At 45.1% G+C, this 23,136-nt stretch overlaps 1 protein-coding gene across 1 annotated transcript in view; it reads left to right on the top strand.

Annotated features, from left to right (window-relative positions):
* Positions 1-23,136, top strand: part of nfxl1 (nuclear transcription factor, X-box binding-like 1) — a 217,386-nt gene that overhangs the window by 36,490 nt on the left and 157,760 nt on the right. Inside the window, exons 7-10 of the mRNA XM_085969766.1 lie at positions 9,176-9,276; positions 11,539-11,653; positions 16,681-16,805; positions 21,446-21,568. Coding sequence (XP_085825892.1) covers positions 9,176-9,276; positions 11,539-11,653; positions 16,681-16,805; positions 21,446-21,568 — 464 coding nt within the window. The remainder of the gene's footprint in view (positions 1-9,175; positions 9,277-11,538; positions 11,654-16,680; positions 16,806-21,445; positions 21,569-23,136) is intronic.

Here is a 23,136-nt window from a genome sequence, read left to right as displayed (position 1 = left end):
TACTCGGCAGATCAGGCAGCATCTGTGGAGCGAGAAACAGAGTTAACGTTTCCAGTCGATGACCTTTCGTCAGAGCGTTAACACTCTTTCTCTCCCCACAGATGCTGCCTGACCTGCTGAGTATTTCCAGCATTTTCTGTATTTATTCCACTCTTACCTATCCAGTTATAGCCAGAGAATCACCTGCAATGGCTTCTCTTCCCACACCGTAACCTCTGGAGTCCCCCAAGGATCTATCTTTGGCCCCCTCCTATTTCTCATCTACATGCTGCCCCTCGGCAACATCATCTGAAAACACGTCCGGTTCCATGTGTGCGCTGACGACACCCAGCTCTAGCTCACCACCACATCTCCTGACCCCTCCACTGTCTCTAAATTGTCAGACTGCTTGTCCGACATCCAGTATTGGATGAGCAGAAATTTCCTCCAACTAAACATTAGAAAGACCACAGCCATTGACTTCAGTCCCCGGCACAAAATTCATTTCCCTAGCCACTGACCCCATTCCTCTCCCTGGCAACTGTCTAAGGCTGAATCAGACTTCTCGCAAGCTTGGTGTCGTACTTGACCCCGAGATGAGCTTCTGACCACATATCCGCTTCATTACCAAGACTGCCTACTTCCACCTCAGTAACATTGCTTGACTTCACCCCTACCTCAGCTCATCTGCTGAAACACTCATCCATGCCTTTGTTACCTCTAGACTTGACTATTCCAACACACTCCTGGCTGGCCTCTCATCTTCCACCCTCCATAAACTTAAGCTCACCCAAAACTCGGCTGCCCGTGTCCTAACTCTCACCAAGCCCCGTTCACCATCACCCATGTGCTCGCTGACCTACGTTCGTTCCCGGTTAAGCAACACCTCGATTTTAAAATTCTCATCCTTGTTTTCAAAACCCTTCATTGCCTCTCCCCTCCCTACCTCTGTAACCTCCTCCAGCCCTACAACCGTCCGAGATATCTGTGCTCCTCCATTTCTGGCCTCTTGCGCATCTCCGATTTTAATCGCTCCACCATTGGTGGCAGTGCTTCAGCTGCCGCAGCCCTAAGCACTGAAATTCCCTCCATAAACCTCTCTACCTCTCTTTCCTCCTTTAAGACGCTCCTTAAAACCTCTTTGATCATGTGCCCTAATACATCTCCTTATGTGGCTCGGTGTCAAATTTTGTTTGATAGTAGCTCCTGTGAGGCACCTTGGGACTCAAGGCGGATAAATCACCTGGACCTGATGGCTTACATCCTAGGGTCTTGAGGGAAGTGGCAGTAGGGATTGTGGATGCATTGGTAATAATTTTCCAAAGCTCCCTGGACTCGGCAAAGGTCCCGGCAGACTGGAAAACTGCTAATGTAACACCCTTATTTAAAAAGGGCAGTAGAGAGAAGGCTGGAAACTATAGACCGGTTAGCCTAACATCTGTGGTAGGTAAAATTTTGGAGTCCATTATTAAGGAGACAGTAACAGGACATTTGGATAATCATAATTTAATAGGACAAAGTCAGCATGGTTTTATGAAGGGGAAGTCATGTTTGACAAATTTGCTGGAGTTCTTTGAGGAAGTAACATATAGGGTGGATAAAGGGAAACCAGTGGACGTAGTGTATTTAGACTTCCAAAAGGCATTTGACAAGGTGCCACACAAAAGATTATTGCTTAAGATAAAAAATCACGGGATTGGGGGTAATATTCTGGCATGGATAGAGGATTGGCTATCTAACAGAAGGCAGAGAGTTGGGATAAATGGTTCATTCTCAGACTGGCAATCAGTAACTAATGGTGTTCCGCAGGGGTCAGTGCTGGGTCCCCAACTCTTTACAATCTATATTAACGATTTGGAGGAGGGGACCGAGTGTAACATATCAAAGTTTGCAGATGATACTAAGATGGGGGGGAAAGTAGTGAGTGAGGAGGACATAAAAAACCTGCAAGGGGACATAGACAGGCTAAGTAAGTGGGCAGAGATTTGGCATATGGAATACAATACTAGAAAGTGTGAGGTTATGCACTTTGGCAGGAAAAATCGTAGAGCAAGTTATTATCTTAATGGCAAGAAACTTGAAAGTACTGAAGTACAAAGGGATCTGGGGGTCCTGGTGCACGAAACTCAAAAGGTTAGTATGCAGGTGCAGCAAGTGATTAAGAAGGCCAATGGAATGTTGGCTTTCATTGCTAGGGGGATAGAATATAAAAATAGGGAGGTATTGCTTCAGTTGTACAAGGTATTGGTGAGACCGCACCTGGAATACTGCGTACAGTTTTGGTGTCCATACTTAAGAAAGGACATACTTGCTCTCGAGTCAGTACAAAGAAGGTTCACTCGGTTAATCCCGGGCATGAGGGGATGGACATATGAGGAGAGGTTGAGTAGATTGGGACTCTACTCATTGGAGTTCAGAAGAATGAGAGGCGATCTTATTGAAACATATAAGATTGTGAAGGGGTTGGATCGGGTGGATGCGGGGAAGATGTTCCCGATGATGGGTGAAACTAGAACTAGGGGGCATAGTCTTAGTTTTGAAAGAGCAGCCCCTTATTCTGAGATGAGGAGGAACTACTTCACTCAGAGGGTGGTAGGTCTATGGAATATGCTGCCCCAAAAAGCTGTAGAAGGTACATCATAACATAAATTTAAAACAGAAATAGACAGTTTCCTAGAAGTAAAGGGAATTAAGGGTTACGGGGAGCGGGCAGGAATTTGGACATGAGTCTAGGTTCGGATCGGTCATGGCCCTGTGGGTAGCGGAGCGGGCCCAGGGGCCGTGTAGCCTGATCCTGCTCCTATTTCGTGTGTCTAATTCTGTTAGGTTCAGGAGATGGTTCTGTGATAGTGGATTGGCGGTTAGGATCAGATCAGCCATGATCTTATTGAATGGCGGAGCAGGCTCGAGGGGCCGATTGGCCTACTCCTGCTCCTATTTCTTATGTTCTTATTTTGCTACGTTAAAGGCGTTCTATAAATGCAAGTTGTTCTATTCTCAGGAAGTTAGTTAAGGCATAAAGATTTGGGAAGTATAGTATAGACATTGTACGAGTGAGGCATTGTGCTTACATCTGGGAAAAAGCCGTCTTTAATTTTAACTGTAAGGCACATAGGCCTAGAAATTCAGTTGGGCGCGCCAGCCGTTAGCGCCTTAGGGGGAGTAGATCTCGAGCGCTAGGCGCTTATCGCCCGGGCGCAGCGCGATCTGCGCCTCTCCCCAACTTCAGGACACATTTAGCGCCGGCGCAAAGTCTTAGCACGCGCCCTGCTGCGCGCGCAGATCATGACGTCATTTAATAGTGCAACGCCCTTTGTGCGCCCCAAACCGGAACTTCACTTGCGCCGGCCCATTGTGCGCCGGGTGGCCCGAGCGACTGTGAAGTGGAACGGTACACAGGCCAGCCGGGCCGCGGGGAGCGCTAATTAAAGGGCACTTACCCAGCAGTATAAAGGCCAGCCATTTTGCAGCATTCACTCTTGAGCAACGGTTTTTTGGACAGAGACCAAGGAGGAGAGTTTACTGGTTTGGACCAACACTTGGACAGGTATTTTTGGCTCAGGCCAGAGCTTACCAATTATCTTTGCCTCATTCAGAGCTCAGTGTTTGCCAGCATATAATGGGGGCTGCATTGGGTGGCAACGCAGAATTTCAGCCTTATGCCAGAAGGGCTTACAGATGCCGTGAGAGAGTGGCAGCCCTGGCTAGACGCAGAGGGGGCAACAGGCGTCTCCAACTGAGGCCTTACCCACGCAGGGTATACCGCCAGCAGACCTCCTATCTGACCATGTCTGCCGCGATGTGTGTTAGGAGGCTGCGATTCCGAAGGGAGGTGGTTGCAGACATCTGCCGGCTGCTTCAGAGAGATCTGCAGCCACAGCTGATGCGCAGGACGTCTCTGTCGGTGGCAGTGAAGGTGACGGTGGCTCTCAACTTCTATGCCTCCGGCTCCTTCCAATCCGCTACTGGGGACATCGCTAACATCTCCCAGTTCGCCGTGCATTGCTGCATCCGCCAGGTAACCGAAGCCCTTTTCAGAAGGAGACATCAATTCATCTCCTTCCCCATGACCCTGGACAAGCAGCAGCAGCGTGCAATGGGGTTTGCAAGAATAGCGGGCTTCCCCATGGTGCAGGGCGCCATTGACTGCACGCATGTGGCTTTGCGGGCACCTCTTGAGCATGCCGAGGAGTACCGCAACCGGAAGGGCTACCATTCCCTTAATGTACAGCTGGTGTGTGACCACAGGCAGCGCATCCTAGCTGTCAATGCCCGCTTTCCAGGCAGCAGCCACGATGCCTTTATCCTGCGACAGACAGCTGTGGCTGACATGTTCCAGGCACAGCCTCCCCCAAGAGGATGGCTTATCGGGGACAAAGGCTATCCTTTGTGTACCTGGCTCATGACCCCGCTCCGCGCGCCCACGACCCCTGCTGAAGAGGCATACAACGAGAGCCATCAAGCGACGAGGAACCTCATAGAACAAACAATCGGCGTGCTCAAGCAACGGTTCCGCTGTCTCGATCGCTCCGGGGGAGCCCTCCAGTATTCGCAGGATCGAGTCTCCCAATTCGTCGTCGTTTGCTGCATGCTGCACAACCTGGCTATCCGCAGGACTCAGGCACTGCCACCTCACGTTGGACCACCACCTCAGGAGGAGGAGCAGGAGGAGCATGAGGACGAGGAGTACCAGCCCAGGAGGGACGCGCAAGGTCCAAGGGCCGCCTGTCGGCGGCTTATTGAACGTCACTTCTAGGCCCCCTGTCAGGGAATGGCTTGTGCCAATGATAGAACATGATTGCAGCCGCTCCGCAAGCCCTCAGCCGGTTAAGGCAACAAACACTTCAAAGATCAAACATGGACAGTGTGAATAAATAAAATGCTTTATTGTACAAACTCTGGGCCCTTCCCACATGAAAACCAAAAACAGACGAAACCCCCAAAAAACACTCAAACACATTACTCGCTCCCACAACCTGGGGAGGATTAACAAAATAGGGCAACTAAAATGGCCGTCATCCTCGGCCTTCGTAAAAACAAACATCACATCCTCGGCCTCAAAAAACAAACATCCAATTCTCGGCCTCAAAAAACAAACACAACTGGCCACACATTCGACTATTTGGCCCGCTAGGGCGATGCCTTGGCCATCTTTGGGTGGCCCCTGCCCGCCCTGCTGCTCCACCTCAAAGTAAGGCCATTGGCTGCTACAAGGCTGGGGGCAGGCTCCTGAGGGGCACACGTCGTGACGGCCGATGCCCTTGGGGGTCGGCCTAGTCGAGGTCTGGCCGTCGAGCGGGCGGCTGTTGATTGCTACAGCTGTGGCTGGCCAGCATCAGTCGCTGCAGCAGCTCCTGGCAGCTCCACTGGGGGAGTGGCAGTGGCGGCTGGAGGAATGGCGGCAAGCTGGCGGATGGCAGGCGCTCGCTGGTCGCCTGAGACACTGGCACTCGCCTGGGCCAGCACTGCAGCATGCGCACCAATCTGCCGAGGGACAGACCGCTGTGCTGCTGCAGCGCGCCGGGTGCCCTGGCGATGCCTGGCTGACACAGCGAGTGTGGCAGCAGTGAGTGCCCGTGTTGACCTGTTCACTGACCGCAGCAGAGCAGCCAGTGACTGGACGGCACCACTAATCACCTGGCCAGTCGCTGACAGATCTGCCCGGTATTCCGCCCGACTGGTGGCCTCTAAGGGCCCGAACTCGGCCACACTCCGAGAGAGGGAATCGATGGACTCAGGCAACCGTGCCACTGCCGCCATGAGCTCCGTGTGCCGGCTCTCCGAGTTCGCGGACAAGTCTTCGAGGCGTTCCATCTCCTCGGCGAAGAGCATCTCCTGACTGGAGGCCGGACTCTTCCTCTGGGGAGAAGGCCGCCGAGCTGGCCGACCCTTCCTGCGTTGCTGGAGGCCGCTGGGCCCAGCAATTGGACTCCCCTCCGACGCATCCCCCCTCTGGGGAGAAGGCCGCCGAGCTTCCACCCCCCTCCCGCCTTTCTGCAGCACGCAGGTCCCAGGAGCTCCCCTCCCCTTCGACACTTCCGCCACGCTGCCCTCCAGGGAAGACGTGTCCCCTACATTGGCCTGGGTGGCCGCGGCTGAGGGTTCCCCTGATGGGCCGCCTTCCTCTTGCTCCTCCTCGGAGGGTCTGTCACTGGCAAGTTGGGGGACCTCCTCTTGACCATCTGAAAGCAGGAAGGCACAAGAGTAGCTTTAGAGTGAGGAGAGGGCGTCCGTGCGGGATGCATGAGTGGTGGCATTCAGCGCATTGGTCGGACAGTGGCAAAAGATGTAGATCTGATGCACAAGTGGGACGAGAGAGGTGCAAAAGGTGATGTCCTTACCATTGCTGCCCAGAACAGGGTCGGCATCTCCGCATGCAACGGGCCCAATCACCCGGCCACCCATGAGGCGCTCCACGCGATGTTGCAGGTCGGGGAGTGGCTGGATATGGGGTCAGCCTCCCCCGGTCGCAGTCCGGCTCTTGCGATTATTCGCCAGCTTGGCCTGCAAGAGAAAGGACGGCCTCTAAGTACAGTGTGTCGCCGTGATCTTGTGTGCACTGCCTCCCATGGTGGAATAGCCTGGCCAGTGTGTCGCCATGATCTGGTGTGCACTGCCTCCCATGGTGGAATAGCCTGGCCAGTGTGTCGCCATGATCTGGTGTGCAATGCCTCCCATGGTGGAATAGCCTGGCCAGTGTGTCGCCATGATCTGGTGTGCAATGCCTCCCATGGTGGAATAGCTTGGCCTGTGTTTTAAGTGCAGAATGTGCAATTGATGCTCATGCCTGTCCCATAGCTGCTGGATGAAGGCTGGCCATTAGAGCTTTCAGGTCCCTTTGCCCATAATGTGAGGTGCACATGCAAGGATGAGGAGGTCACTGGAAAGGGTACTCACCCTGACAATGCGTGTGAGGTCATTTAACTTTTTGCGGCATTGGGCACCGGTCCTGGGGACGTCGCTGTTGGCTGACAGCTTGCTGGCGACATGCCTCCAGGCTCTCCTGTAGACGCGGACCGTCGCCTTCTTGCCATTGTCCGGGTACAAAACATGGCGCCTCTTCTCCACAGCAGCAAGCAGCACACTCAGATCACGCTCTGAGAAGCGCTGCGCACGTTCACGGGCCTTCTCCATGTCTTCAGGCGCTATTTGGGTCCAGCAGCAGTGTTCAGGCCTAGCTGGAGGGCTCCACTATCCAGGGCGTGGCAGCAGACACAGTCGACCCTTCCCCCTTAAGAGCTGGCCGGCGCCAGGGTGTCTGCTGTCAATCACGAGATGGCCGCACCTGCGCTGCGCCCGGCCTCGGCGCTATCGATCACCACCTCCGGCTTAGCGCCCAAAGAGAGGCGTCCAGCAGCAGTTTTAGCACTCGCCCGAACTAGTAGGGCAAAGCTAATGAATATCGGAGAAGTGGCCTAGATTTGGCGGCGGCTGCAAACTTTAGCGGACGCCCCACTTTAGCGCCCCAAAAGTGGCGTCAATGAATTTCTAGGCCATACTATTTGGTAGAGAAAATTGTACTGTTGATTTCCAATGAACTCTTCGCGATACCTAATCCAATTGGGGCATAGGTGTAAAGCAATAATTTTGATCATTTATTTTCCATCTGCCCCCTCCCTTACATACCTTACAGTCTAGAGAGCGGAACCGTTACATTACATATTACATAAGAGATACGGCACAGAAACAGGCCATTCGGCCCAACCAGTCCATGCTGGCGTTTATGCTGCACTCAAGCCTCCTCCCGTTTTTCCTCATCTGACTCTATCGGCATAACCCTCTATTCCCTTCTCCCTCATATGCTTATCTAGCCGCCCCTTAAAGGCATCTATACTATTCGTTTCAACCACTCCCTGTGGTAGCGAGTTCCACATTCTCAACACTCTCTGGGTAAAGAAGTTTCTTCTGAATTCTCTCTTTGGAGCATTTATGTCATTTTTTGATTATTCAGTGTGATTTAAGTGCAGCAAGACAAATAATGTCTGTGTTTCAAATCTTCTTTCATCACAGCTGAGATGGGAATGCATTTTTTTCATGTATAGCTAAATCTGCTTTAAAAAGTAACTAAGCTTCCCCAACTTGGATAGGTGAATATAAGGGATAGGCCATCCTGACTTAAACTCGCAACCTAATTCAGAGGATAGGTTTAAGACACTAGAAGATGACCACTTTTACATTTTTCCAAATCATTCGAATCGTATCTTGATGGCTATTGTGGTACAAAGCAAAGTTATATTTTTCATTTGCGCTGAACAGTAACGTGAAATTATTTAACTTTTTGTGCTCAACAAGACAAGCGATGTTGCCTTAATCTTAGATCAGTGCAGTTACTGTACCATTGTGACTTTACCTATTGGGGTAATTTTCTGTTGTGGACCAGTGCAAATTTTATGTTTGACCCTTACAGCCATTACATGCTTTCATCCCATTTGTCCAGGCTGGATTAGAATGCAGCTCTGAGGTGAAAGGATGATGTGGTAATCCATTACTCCACCCACCCCTTCTCTCTTGTATTCTTTAGAAGTTCTACCCAACCCGGGAGAGAGAAAATAAAACTCTGGTTAATCCTTTGTTCTCATTCACGGGAACGTCTGTCACCAATCGGCAGAGTTATTGGCTTCCCACTCATGCTTAAGTTGTAGCTCTGAAGCACTACAATTATGGCCAGTCTAGATTGATGCTGCATTTAACGTTTCATGATCCACAGTTATTGGGTTTAAACCTTTTAAAAAAAACCCTAATCTCTTACTCTGAGCCCTTATAGAATTTTACTGTGGATTTATGCCCAGTTGGATATGTCTTGTGTCTGACTACATTTCATGTACTCCTGCAACTGACTGAAGAGTTGCTCATTTTGTCAGTTTGGGTTGATTTTAATATTCCAGAAGTGAGAGAACAATGTTCTTACATTGTGCCCCACAGCCTTCTGTATTTATGTCATGTAACATTTCATAAAAGTATTTTTAAATTACTGATTGAGGATTGTACACATTTTATTGTTTTTCAAATGACCTGCCCCTTCGTCAGAATGTATGTTTTCAAAGTCCAGATAGAGCATTTAAGGGAGAGCTTTTAAGAGAATGTGCAAATGATGAAGATTGTTGGCCAGCCAACTCTCTGACACTCACAAAAGCTCTACTGTACCATGCTTGAGTCTGTCTAAAATGTCCGTAACTTTGTGAATTTCTGTTTTTAGGTGGTTGCCCAGAGTGTCCTCGTGTCAGCAGGCAGCGCTGTTTGTGTGGCAGGAAAACAACTGAGCGGCTGTGTGCTAGTCCACAATGGCAGTGTGAAGAGGTAAACTGAATTCAATTACACCAGGTTAGCTAGGTAGATCAACTGACTTCCTTCATCTGTAGTCATCTTTCTGAAGGCTGAACCAGAATCTGTTGTTGAAATCCATTGCATAATTAGAAATTGAGATGGGGCAGTAGTGTTAAAAACTGACTTGACTATATTAACCAGCTGATAATCCTAATCCACATCTGTGTGTGATGGTAGGAGGAAGAAAATGCAGATTTTCTGAGGGAGTGTGGGGACGGAAATAATCTGTACAATTAATCAGTTCAGACTTGCTGCTATGGAATTGTAAACCACAGAAAACCTCTTTCCTGTAGTATGCAGTTTGTAGTGATGTATTTTTCCCCTCTCTGGGGTCAGTTGACTCTTCATCAGCCCTCAAGTGCCAGTTTTCATTAAAGTGACTGAAGATGCTCTGGTAGATATGTGGGTCATACCTGTGATATATCACCAGCGTGGCTGACGAAGAAGTGCAAGCCCGAGACTTAGTTCTCCGTGGAGTTTAAAAATGAGGATATTGGCACATGGGTTGTGTGCTTCATAGCTAAACATCTCCAATGGCATTTCCAATACTAAAATGTCAGCAGTTAATTCCATGTTATGTCTGCAGGTGCCACTTTATATTAAAAAAAAAAAAATCTCTCCCTATACTTTTGTAGTTGTTTATATTGTTTATATCTTTATTAATCTGTCCCCCTGCCTCCAATCCAGCTGTGGTCGAACTGCCTGAAAAAAATGTAACCTTCGCCCTTGGGTGCAGCTGTGCTCTCCACTGTGACTTTTTGTTGCAGCCTCTAGCATCCTCTGGGCTGGCTACCTCCGACAAAGCTCCAACTTCAGGCCTCTGGCCCAGACTCTCATTCCCTGCTGTACCAGACTTAAAATAAATATAATTCCAGGTGCCAGTAGTATAATTGTTATACTCATGCTGCCACTATTCTGCCCTGCGCCCCAGGCCCATCCAGGTGTCAGTATAAATTTAAAAACTACATAAAGTGAAGGATGTTAAACTAACTTCTGTTGTACAGGAACAACCTACAGACATGCCTGACTCCTGCATGGAAATCGTTGAAGGTGGCAGGGCAGGTTAAGAAAGCGGCTAAAAAAGCAAATGGGTTCCTGGGCTTCATAAATAGAGGCATAAAGTACAAAAGCAGGGAAGCTATGATGAACCTTTATAAAACACTGGCTCGGCCTCAACTGGAGTACTGTGTCCAATTCTGGGCACCGCACTTTAGGAAGGATGTAAAGGCCTTAGAGAGGGTGCAGAAAAGATTTACGAGAATGGTTCCAGGGATGAGGGACTTCAGTTACGTGGACAGACTGGAGAAGCTGGGGTTGTTCTCCTTAGAGCAGCGAAGGTTGAGAGGAAATTTGATAGAGGTGTTCACAATCATGAGGGGTCTAGACAGAGTAGATAGAGAGAAACTGTTCCCATTGGCGGAAGGGTCGAGAACCAGAGGACACAGATTTAAGGTGATTGGCAGAAGATCCAAAGGCGACATGAGGAAAAACTTTTTTACGCCGCAAGAGGTTATGATCTGGAATGCACTGCCTGAAAGGGTGGTGGAGACAGATTCAATCATGGCTTTCAAAAGGGAGTTGGATAAGTACCTGAAGGAAAAACATTTGCAGGTCTACGGGGAAAGGGCGGGGGAGTGGGACTAGCTGAAGTGCTCTTGCAGAGAGCTGGCATGGGCTCGACGGGCTGAATAGCCTCCTGTGCTGTAACCATTCCATGATTCTGTGTTGGTGCCTTTGGCTTATATCAGAATGTATTGTATATTAGCAGCTTAATGTATCAGCTAAGGCTACTTAATTTTAACCTTGTTTGTATTGTGTCTAGTGGGAAAGGATTCAATAATTAATCCAGCATAAATAAAAATGCATAATTTTTTGTCTCACAAATGTATATCCGTTGTTTACATGTATGTAATTATTCCTACTGGTTGAACACGTATTGTTACATCTATTGTTTTTCTCTAATTTTCTAAAGAACCTTGAAGAGTATTAATTAGTGAGTAAAGAAGTGACTGCCCTAACAAAATTCTCATCAAAAAGTAATTGCACAAAACATGGCTTTTTGGAGAAAATAAATGGTTTTGGAAATGGTCATACTGACAAATGGTTCTGCTAACTGATTAGGCTTAGTTATTTCCATTTTCTATACTCTTTATTTGTCAAAGGCTCAATGTTAAGGTAAATATTTTTAGAGATTTAAATTTCAGTAAGACAACTCATAAAATTATTGCTGCATAGGTCTGTGGGAAGACTCTACCTTGTGGTAATCATACATGTGAACAGATCTGCCACCGTGGGTCTTGTGGAAATTGTCCTCGATCAGACTACAGGGCTTGTCCTTGTGGAAAGTCAAGTATGTATATACATATCATCTATCTACCTATAACACATTAAAAATCTATGTTTGCTGTCTACAAACCTTGCTTCCAGTTGTCATGACTTTTGTCCCATTTTTGTGTCAATGTTTTCCATTATAAATTCCTTTGTTCACAATTATAATGTAAACTGCCTCATTGTAATTACAGCCCCCTGGTGCTATGGTGTTTCTGTCCTGCATCTCCCAGCCTGTGCTGCAGAGAATCTGCTGTACTCTACCCACCTCTAGTGCTCTGCTTCCCAAATTCCCATAATTATTGCTATTTAAATAATATAAAATCCAGTATTGTATAAAAACAAGAACAGAATTTATGACTTCAAATGAGCATTGAATTATGTTTGCGTGTCCTGGTTTAATTATCCCTTCCAACTCCGCTTCACCTGTAGACTATGCTTGGTGTTGATTCTCCACATTCATTGCCACAAGTGAGCGACTAATGTGTAGCAAATATAAAACTGTAATTCAGTTGGGGAGCTCATGTAAAGTCTGAAAGAGTTTCCTGAATTAGCTACAATCTTTAACACCATTTGTAACATTGGGAGGAAGACCAAAGCCATCATTTTTTGCCCCCACCACAAACTCTGCTTCTTTGCTACTGATTCCATCCCTTTCCTTGGTCATTCTGGTAGAATGAACCAGATTGTGAGCCCCTTAGCTGAGTGATAGACCCCATATCCTCTCCACCAGAAAGACCACTTTCTTCTACCTCTGCCGCTGAAGCCCTTCTACATGCCTTTGTTATCTCCAGACTCAATAGGCCTGAATTTCTATGAACACTTTAAGGGGCAGAAGTGTCGTGGTGTTTGGACTTCTGCGCACTGCTTTGGCTGAAAGGATTATTACTAGCCCTAGCCCCCTTAGGGCTACCCCGGATCATGCGTATTCCCCAGATGTTCACTTTCAACTAAAGTTTGAGGTAGCCAAATCCTAAAGACGCTTAATTGGGTCTAAAGGTCCAGACTATCTTTCCCTAAAGGAAAGGAACAACCTGAAGATGTTACCGTCCTCCAGATAGCACTTTTAATAAGTTTAGCTAGACTGTAACGTTCCGGATATTATGAGGGTCCGGAAAACTCTCCCAGAATTCTGCAACTCATCAGCAAAGAGCGTACAGAGATTGAGTTTGCGAGTTTGATACAGAAGTATTATGAGACAATTCTAAAAATATATAGATTTATTGAAGAACCGACATGTAATTACAGTAGATGTTTCAATCGCAACACTAACAGTCCCAAAAAGAATAAGCTTTACAATTCTTATTAGAGATCTTAACTTCTCTACAGTTTTGCAGTTCCTAGTCTTCTTCCAGGATATCCACTAAAATCAAATAACTTTGATAGCTGAGGTACAAAGAGGTGTAGACTTAGAGCTTGCCTCTGAAGCTGAGAATCGCTTTGCCCCTTTACAGCGAGTCTATATCTCATTGAAAGTTCAATTTTATATCTTTTCTCAGTGGTATTTCCTTTGAAGTTTTCTGCTGATGTAAGCTAATTATCTCTAGTCATTTTTCTGCTGACCCCTGCTATTCTTAGTCAGTTTAACTGGTAGCAATGCAGACTCGTGTCTCTCCTTTTAGGTGTTCGAAGCTTATCATAAAAAACGGTTGTAACAGCAGGTGCATCTATTTGATGTCATTCTTACCAAGGTCTTCTGTTTGTGTCTTTTTACGATGTGTAAATTAAAACACCTCAACCAGGGTGATCTATGCAATTCTCAGTTACCTCAGCTGGTTGCAACACAGAATCGTGTCTCCTGTGTTTCATTTGATGTCATTCTTACGAAGGTATATGTTTCTTCTTTTATGTGCCTGTTTACAAAGTGTACTTTAGAACACCTTAACAGGGTGTACCATTATCTTTTTTCCAAAGATTCAGACGTCGGGAGCCTCCAACCTCCTGTTTCAACAAGGCTATTGATTCAGTGTCAACAACTTATCTTATCTCAATAGCCTGTATGCTGTTTACAGCCTTGGATTGTTGAGGCTTCCAGATTCCCAAACCCAGTTTGTCATGTTTTAATAAAGCCAGAATTCTTTCATAGAATGGTGTACTTTTCTGAATATGGCTTATTCCTTGTTTGCATGCCCTGCGCTATTTATTCCTTCTTCCAGCCCCATTACGCCTATCGACTTTGATTAGTGTTGATTCTCCATATTCAGTTCAGTGGGGACAGGGTCATTTACATTGGGAGCATGGTCTGCACCTGCCCTGTTGATGTGGTAGAGGTTGGAGTGTCACTCAGCTGCTCTATCAGGGGACCTTGAGGCCTGAGAAGAGATGATGAAAATTGGCCTAAAAATGTTGTTTGTGTCCTTTGGGGAGCAAAGGGGCTGCCTTTAAAAGATAATCAATCCCGCTAGGATCGATTTACTTTTAGTTCCAGCAATCCTGGAGCTTTCTTGAAGCTATTATAGGACCTGATTAGCCTCTACAGTGCTGAGCTGGATGGAATTCCCAGGACAATCTACCCGGATGTAGGGGAAGGTGGAAGGTGCAACTGTCCCCGCCCAACAGACGATTGGGGTTTTCAGTGCAGTGAAAATCGGACAGAAATCTGGTGGATCCAGATTTCGCCTCAAACTGCGGCCTCTCCACTGGGATCATTTCTGGCCTCTGGAATGTCAGGCCCAATTCTCCTTGCTGACCCCTCTCTTTCTTCCTATATCCTCCATAAACTCCCAAATTGTGCATAACTATGCCATGCATATCCTGTCCCACACTACATCTCACTCTTAATCTCTCCTTCTGCTTGGTGTCAGTTTTCCTTATGCCTGTCTGAAATGCCTTTCGATGTTCTTTATATTAATGGAACTACATAAATGCAAGTTGCCGTTGTATTGTTATGGGAAATAGCTATAATAGATAATGGGGGCAGAAATTGCTTGTTCTTATTCCCTGCTTTTTTTTCTCCTCCACATTTCCCTTCCCCCTCCCCCTCTCCCTCCACAGTTGCTAGCTAATTTTTATTTTGGATGGAGGGGGATTTCCAGCAGTAATCTATTTCTTTAGAAATGTTCCTTTGAAATGTTATAATTACATCAAATTGCATTTTACTGTATAGTTTTATTACTTTTAAGATTTGGTTTTAAACATTGCATAATTTTGAACGTTTTTTTTAATAAACTTGTGTTTTTTAACTTTCCAAACTGTGATTGCAACGTAGCTACCTCTCCAATTGGCCACACGTTATGTATACTGTCTGACTGTAAATTTGACTCTCTGGTTCAGGAGAGAGGTCTTTCAGTGAACTCCTATATGCATGTGTACTGCTCTGATCCCATCTATAAATCTTAATTGTTGTATTGAGTGCACAAGATGGAGTGCCCATTTTCTCAAAGCATTTAAAATAACTCCGTGTAAGTGAATAAACTACGCAGACAGTATCGAGCCAAAGTGGTGAGAGATGGCCTTATCTAAAAGGTTTCATTCGCCTCCTTTCAGCAGTAAGGTTGGGATCCAAATCTGGTTTTATATTATCATATTGGAAAATGGGAATCCCAAAATAAATAGCTACTCTTACAATGCTATGGCAGATTGTATTAAGCACAACATCCTGGAAATGGAACATGATATTTATAAGATATAAACTTCTCTGTTCCATTGTCCAGCTTGGTGGGTTTGCCCTCGCTTGGTCCACTTTTATCTAACCAATTGTAGCCAATGCATCTCTACTGGTGACTTCTCTTTATATCCTGGCACTGTGGGGTCAGCTTCCACATGTCAACTGATGATACACTGGTTTACCTCTCCACCACTTCCCTTGACCCGTCCATTGCCTCTATGCTGCCAGACTACTAGCCTGCAATCCAGCCTTGGATGAGCCATAATTTCCTCCAGCTTAACATTGGGAAGACCGAAGCCATAATTTTTGGAACTAACCACATATTCCATACCCTCGCCACTGACTCTTTATCTCTCTCCCCAACCACTGTCTTGGGTTGAACCAGACTATTCACAACCTCGACTTTCTGTTTGCCCCTGAGCTGGGATTCCAAACTGCAGCATTCCTTCTCGCAGATTTCTTCAGGGACTTCATATTTACCAGTTTCTCCATGAGGGCTGTATAAGGTTTTGGTCGAAAGCCTTATGGAAATCGATAAAAGCAATATAAGTAATATTGTCCTGTGCCTTGCAAAGCTCTGCAATTTCATGTAAAGTCATAATCTAACCTTCAAATTCCCTATGACAGCAAAATGCAGATAATTTACTTCTGATTACTCCATGAGCCTCCAAAGTATCTGATGTGCATATCACGAAAACTCAAAGAACCACCTTGAGAGCCACGGATTCCAGCGAGATTCCTTGGTACTTTTCATCTCATTTAAAAACATTCCTTCTTGTGGATAGAAACCAGAAACATGCTGTGGAACCCCAAAGGTATGCATGTCATAAACAAAATCCTTTTCAACTTCAAAGCAGATGGCTTCAAGGTGAGTCGGTGGTTCCTACCACTGTTCTCCAAGACTATTGACAATTCCCCCTTTTCCTTTCACCTAGAGCTGCAATCAAACTGACATTTCCTGACTGTACAGTTTACATTACACTCTCTTTTGCATCAATCTCTGCTGCATATCTCCCCTTGATATTTAGCTTACATAATCTCTCCAGTAAACTTACATGATCAATCTCCATGGTATATTTTCCCCTGAACGATTTAAAGCACTTACAAACTGTAGGGTGCAATTAATCATGGACCAGTGTAGAAGCTACCTAATTGCGGTGCTGTATATGCGCACAAGTTTGGACATTCTGGAGCAACCTCACTAGAATTACTGGAGGAAATTATGGCTCATCCAAGACTGGATTGCAGGCTAGTTTAAATTCCATGCTGATTTTTATCAACAAATGCTGACAAGTGGACACATCTCAAATAAAACTGAGGGTAAATGTTGGCGGTTTGAGGACTGTACTAATATTTGCACAGTTTTCATATGAAGAGCTATTCCACATTAAAAGAATGGAAGTTCTTGATAAATTAATGTAGCTATATATTGATTCATCCAGAATCGGCACTGCCCTGCACAGAGGATATACCAACCTGCGGTGATACTTGTGACAAACCGCTGGAGTGTGGCCTTCATAGATGTTCAATGCGCTGCCACCGAGGCTCCTGTGAGACCTGCAGACAGGTGAGAACATGCAGTAGTGTTTTTTTTTGGTTTTGTTTATGTAGAGGTATATTACAGGAAACTTTGGTTTATCCGGAGGTTGTATGTCCGGAATACTCGATCTAACAGCAAAAATCAGGAGCCGTTTTCTAAGTTTTTTTAGATCTCGTTCTTTTTTTTCCCCAGTCAGCCACTGCAAGGTCTGTAGCCATAGCAACAGCTTCAGCTACAGCCGCTTGCAGCTGCAGCCGACTCTTTAGAAGCTGTTGCTAAGCAACAGTGTTTGTTGTCAGATACGGAGATGAAAACCTCCGTATGCTTCAACATTAACTTTGTATGTCCGGCAGTTTTGATAGACCGGCAACACGCCGGTCCCGTCAGTGCCGGATATCACAGTTTCCTGTAATAAAAAAAACTTTTTACATAAATGAGCTTTGGAAAAGTTGTGCTGATTTCTCCATTCTTGTCATACATACTTTCCAGAATCAATCTGCTCTTAGCGTGATTTAAGTGGAGGGAGTTCGGATGATGTCTATTTTTTCACTGTTCATAAGAGAGATGTTTTGCTTTCACATGCAACCTGGCTGCAAACTGACTAAACTCCTCAACTGAGGCAAGTGTGCTAGGGTAGTGCAGTAACCACAAAGCCCCCTAGTGCACTCCCAAATGTTCAAATACTCCATCTGCCAGATTTGCTGCTTCTTTTGAATTGTTAGTTGAAATATAGTAAGTGTTCCTCATGAGTGTTGATATATTGCGTTTGGTTCAATGAAGAATACAGCATGGGAGAAGCACAATAAGGGAGGTTTCCATGAATTAAGATGCCTCAATTATCTGCTTGAAATGAATATTTTTTTGGCTGTTATTTGGATGGGCTAATGCATTTATTACTGCACTCTAACTGGTGTAAAATACATTTATATTGACTGAAAAATTCAAAGAAATACAAGTTGACTAGAAAACAAAAGAGGGATGGAGGCGATTGTTTGAAATATCAAAGAAATCGCAGTATGTAGAAAAAATTGCGATCCACTGCCCCTTCCTGATAAACTGCCACAATGTCATCTCATCGGGGGAGGGGGAGGGTGGATCATAGCAGGCAACTATACAGATGGCTTTGAGTTTGGGCACAATGTCAAGTTCCTCATGTTTTGGCAATATAACTTGAAGTGGCCCAGCCAGATCTGATGGTGGACTTCCAGGGCAGATGCTCTCCAAGTTCTAGATTATGGTCAATGGATTTAAGGTTGCAGAGTTAGTTGTACCAGATGGAGCACTGGAAGACCATCTTTGATCTGAGAAGGACAAGGACAGTGAAGGTGGAGGTGAGCAGATGAGCAGATCATTCGAGGCAATAATGTTGCCACAGGCCAGAGGAAGGAAGATTAGAACTTGAGAGGGAATTTATGGGTGCTAATTTTTTCCAGGGTCAGAAATGACAGCGGAGTGATTTGGGCAGGCATGGTGTGTAGGAGAATTGAGATGAGGAAGTGATCAAAGCGAGCACTGTCGGTGATAGACTGTGGGGTCTCTAAGCGGTGTGTGATAACTGGAACGAAGGGTGCAGTTGAGGAAGGTGAATATCCTTCTGTTGCTATACTGAAAATTGATACCTTGTATTTCTCCTCTACCCAACTGAATACAGAACTTTTTTTCAAGCGTCCAAATGTGGTTAATGCATCATGTTTGTGAATGGAGAAACAAATCATTTTGTCTGAGGCATAAACAAGGGTTTCTTGTTGGATGGAATGATTGCCATATAATTCTTCGAACCACTAGCTTATAATAGTTTGTTTATGCAGCCAAAACTACATAATGTAATCTTGTATAGTTAAGTATCTGTCTACTTTTAGAATTTGAATATAGTAGTTTGACACCCAAAGCTGCTGAACAATGTTCGAACAATGTCTGCAGTTAGCAGAACTGATCTATAAAGCACTTAAGGTGTTCTATATTTCAGTTTGATAGTGGGTTGGCATAAAGATTATTCATAAGAACATAAGAAATAGGAGCAGGAGTCGGCCATTCGGCCCTTCGAGCCTGCTCCGCCATTCAATAAGATCATGGCTGATCTTCTGCCTCAACTCCATTCACCGGCCCTATCGCCATATCCCTTGATGCCCTTACTAGTCAGAAATCTATTGACTTCTGTTTTGAATATACCCAATGACTGAGCCTCCACAGCCCTCTGGGGTAGAGAATTCCAAAGATTCACCACCCTCTGTATGAAGAAATTTCTTCTCATCTCAGTCCTGAATGGCCTACCCTTTATCCTGAGGCTGTGGCCCCTGGCTCTAGACTCCCCAACCAAGGGAAACATTCTCCCAGCATCCACCCTATCAAGCCCTGTAATAATTTTGTATGCTTCAATGGGATCCCCTCTCATTCTTCTGAATTTAAGAGAATACAGGCCTAGTTTACTCAATCTCTTCTTATACGACAGTCCCGCCATCCCAGGAATCAATCTCGTGAACCTTCGTTGCACTCCCTCTATGGCAAGTACATCCTTCCTTGGGTAAGGAGACCAAAATTGTACACAGTACTCCAGGTGTGGTCTCACCAAGGCCCTATATAATTGGAGTAAGGCTTCTTTACTCCTGTACCCAAATCCTCTTGAAATGAAGGGCAGCATACCATTTGCCTTCCTAATGGCTTGCTGCACCTGCACATTCACTTTCAGTGACTCATTTACAAGGACACCCAGCACCCTTTGAGCATCTGCATTCCCCAATCTTTCACCATTTAGGAAATACTCTGCCTTTCTGTTTTTTCTACCAAAGTGGTAACTTCACATTTATCCACATTATATTCCATCTGCCATGTTCTTGCCCACTCACTGAGCCTGTCGAGATCCCCTTGAAGCCTCTTCACATCCGACACTGCCACCTAGCTTTGTATCATCAACAAATTTGGAAATGTTACATTTAGTCCCCTCATCCAAATCATTGATATAGATTCTGAATAGCTGGGGCCCAAGCACCGATCCTTGCGGTACCCCACTAGTCACAGCCTGCCATCCTGAAAAAGACCCGTTTATCCCTACTCTTTGTTTTCTGTCTGTTAACCAATTCTCAATCCATGCTAGTATATTACCCCCAATTCCATGTACCCTAATTTTGTTCACCAACCTCTTGTGTGGGACCTTATCGAAGGCCTTCTGAAAATCCAGATGGACCATATCTACTGGTTCCCCTTTGTCTACTCCACTAGTTACATCCTCAAAGAACTCCAATAGGTTTGTCAAACAGGATTTTCCTTTCATAAATCCATGTTGACTCTGCCCAATCTTACTATTAGTTTCTAAGTGCCCAGTTATTGCATCCTTTATAATAGATTCCAGCATTTTCCCAACTACTGATGTGAGGCTAACAGGTCTGTAGTTCTCCGTTTTCTCTCTCCCTCCTTTCTTAAATAGTGGGGTTACATTTGCTATCCTCCAATCTGCAAGAACTGTTCCAGAATCTGTAGAATTTTGGAAAATGACAGCCAATGCGTCCACTATCCCAATGGCCACCTCTTTCAAAACCCTAGGATGTAGGTCATCTGGTCCTTGGGATTTATCGACTTTTCGTCCCATTAATTTTGCCAGTACAGGAAACTTTCGTTTAACCGGAGGTTAAAAGTCCGGAAAGCTCTATCTACCAGCAAAATTCAGGAGCCGTTTTCTATAAGTTTTTTTACTTCTCATTGCTTTTTTTTCCCCCAGTCAGGCTCTGCAAGGTCTGTAGCTAAGCAACAGCTTCAGCTAGAGACGCTTGCAGCTGCAGCTGACTGTTTTGAAGCTGTTGCTAAGCAACAGGGTTTGTTGATTCACACGGAGCTGAAAAGCTCTATGTTTTAACATTGCCGCTGGTTTATACGGCAGTTTTGATCTAACGGCACCAGCTCAGTCCCATCAGTGCCGGATACCAGAAAGTTTCCTGTACTTTTTTTTACTAATAATTTCTTTAAGTTCCTCATTCTCGCCATACCCTTGGTTTTCTCGTATTTCTGGGAGGTTTTTTGTGTCTTCCTCCGTGAAGACCGAAACAAAGTATTTATTTAATTTCTCTGCCATTTCCTCATTCCCAATTATAAATTCTCCCGTCTCTGACTGTAAAGGACCTACATTTACCTTTGCCAGTCTTTTCCTTTTCACATATCTATCGAAGCTTTTACAGTCCGTTTTTAAGGATTCAAGGACTTGTGTTCTGCTTGGGAGAATCACAAGACCACATGGAGGTTGCATTTCTAAAGTTCAAAGAAAACCTTGGTGTACCATGATTTCTTTAAGTAGCTGTGCTGCACAAGCTGAAGAGCATTGAAAAGCAGTAGGTAAATTAAGACAGTAGCACTATAGGAATCAGTAACTTTTTATTAATGTCTAAAAAATTAATTCTATGACTTTTAGTTTTTCAAGAACTAGATATTAGATTAAACAAAATATTACCAGTATATTTTTAGTGCTTAACATTCAGAAGTCTAATGTGATAAATTTTGAAAAGATCTTTGAACATACAGTTAAGAATGTTTTCCCTGAATATGTAAAAATTAGCTTTGCTGTAGATTTTGTTACTACTGTATGAAGGCATTCTAAAAATAGTGAAACATTTTCTACATGAAGACAAATCAATTTTTGTAAACTAGCATTCATGAATATGTGTGGTGTTTTTGTTTTCCAGGAAGTGGAAAGGCAGTGTCGCTGTGGGAAACACTTAAAGATTTTGCCATGCCATAAGGAGTATCTCTGTGAAACAAAATGTGCCAAATTGCGAGATTGCCAAAGGCATCAATGTAAGAGGAAGGTAAGAGTGAAGGATAGTCTTAATTTTTTGTCCAAAGTGAAATCTGTGCTGGTTATTTTCATAGCAGTATTATACAAGATATTGATTGTGTCTTGAATACTTTCGATCATTGTTATTTCTATGGAGAACCGTGTGAATTTATCCTATCCACCAACCACCTTTTTATTTAAACAAGTTACCAGAACAAATTTCTAGTTTTGTAATTAAAATTGCAGAGGAGAACTAAACTAACGAATTAGATTAATGGAATCCGAGTGCGATTGGAGGTACAACAATAACTTGCATTTATATAGCGCCTTGAATATAGTAAAACGTCCCAAGGCACTTCACAAAATTATCAAACAAAATTTGACACCGAGCCGCATGAGATATTCGGGCAGATGACCAAAAGCAAAGTCAAAGAGGTAGGTTTTAAGGAGCGTCTTGAAAGAGGATAGAGGTCGGGAAGCGGGGAGGTTTAGGGAGGGAATCCCAGAGCTTAGAGCCTTGGCAGCTAAAGGCACGGCCACCAATGGTGGAGCGATTTAAAATCGGGGATGCGCAAGAGGCCAGAATTTAAGGAGTACAGATATATCGAAGGGTTGTAGGCCTGGAGGAGATTAGAGATGGGGAGCGGTGAGGCCATGGAGGGATTTGAAAACAAGGATGAGAATTTTAAAATCAAGGCGTTGCTTAACTGGGAGTCAATATAGGTCAGCGAGCACAGGGGTGATGAGAGTTAGGATGCGGGAAGCAGAGTTTTGGATGAACTTAAGTTTATGGAGGGTGGAAGTTGGGAGGCTGACCAGGAGTGTGTTGGAATAGTCAAGTCTAGAGGTAACAAAGGCATGGATGAGGGTTTCAGCAGCAGATGAGCTGAGGCGGGTGGAGTTGGGTGATGTTACGGAGGTGGAAGTAGCCAGTCTGGGTGATGGAGCGGATATGTAGTCGGAAGCTCATCTCGGGGCCAAGTACGACACCAATGTTGCGAACAGTCTGGTTCAGCCTCAAACAGTTGCCAGGGAGAGGGATGGAATCTGTGGCTAGGGAACGGATTTTGTGGCGGGGACTGAAGTCAATGGCTTCAATCTTCCCAATATTTACGATGGGGGGAAACCATCACAACCAATCAGATCCTATCATCACCCAGTGTCCACACGTAGACACACACACATGAACATTTAAGATCGCATGCCATTGTTTGAAGAACTGAGATTTTCTGATGTCCTGACTAATATGCCTTCCTCAACCAACATCACCAAAAACAGATTATCTGGTCATTCATATCATTGCTTTTTACGACACCTTACTGTATGCAAAATGGTTACCACATTTATCCACAAAACAGTATACCTGTAGAATGTAATTCATTATATGTGAAGGATGTTGGGAAAATATTGTGTAAATATAAAATACTGTAAAACATTTGCCACTTGGTCATGCTTGAAAGGTTAGAATCATAGAATGGTTACAGCATAGAAGGAGGTCATCAGCCCGTGGAGCCCGTGCCAGCTCTCTGCAAGAGCCCTTCAGCTAGTCCCACTTCCCTGCCCTTTCCCTGTAGCCCTGCAATTTTTTTTTCTTCAGGT

Source organism: Somniosus microcephalus, chromosome 2, assembly GCF_052327205.1.
Source record: "Somniosus microcephalus isolate GS21.2 chromosome 2, FLI_Smic_1.0, whole genome shotgun sequence".
NCBI lineage: Eukaryota > Metazoa > Chordata > Chondrichthyes > Squaliformes > Somniosidae > Somniosus > Somniosus microcephalus.
This window is presented reverse-complemented; position numbering and strand designations above follow the sequence as displayed.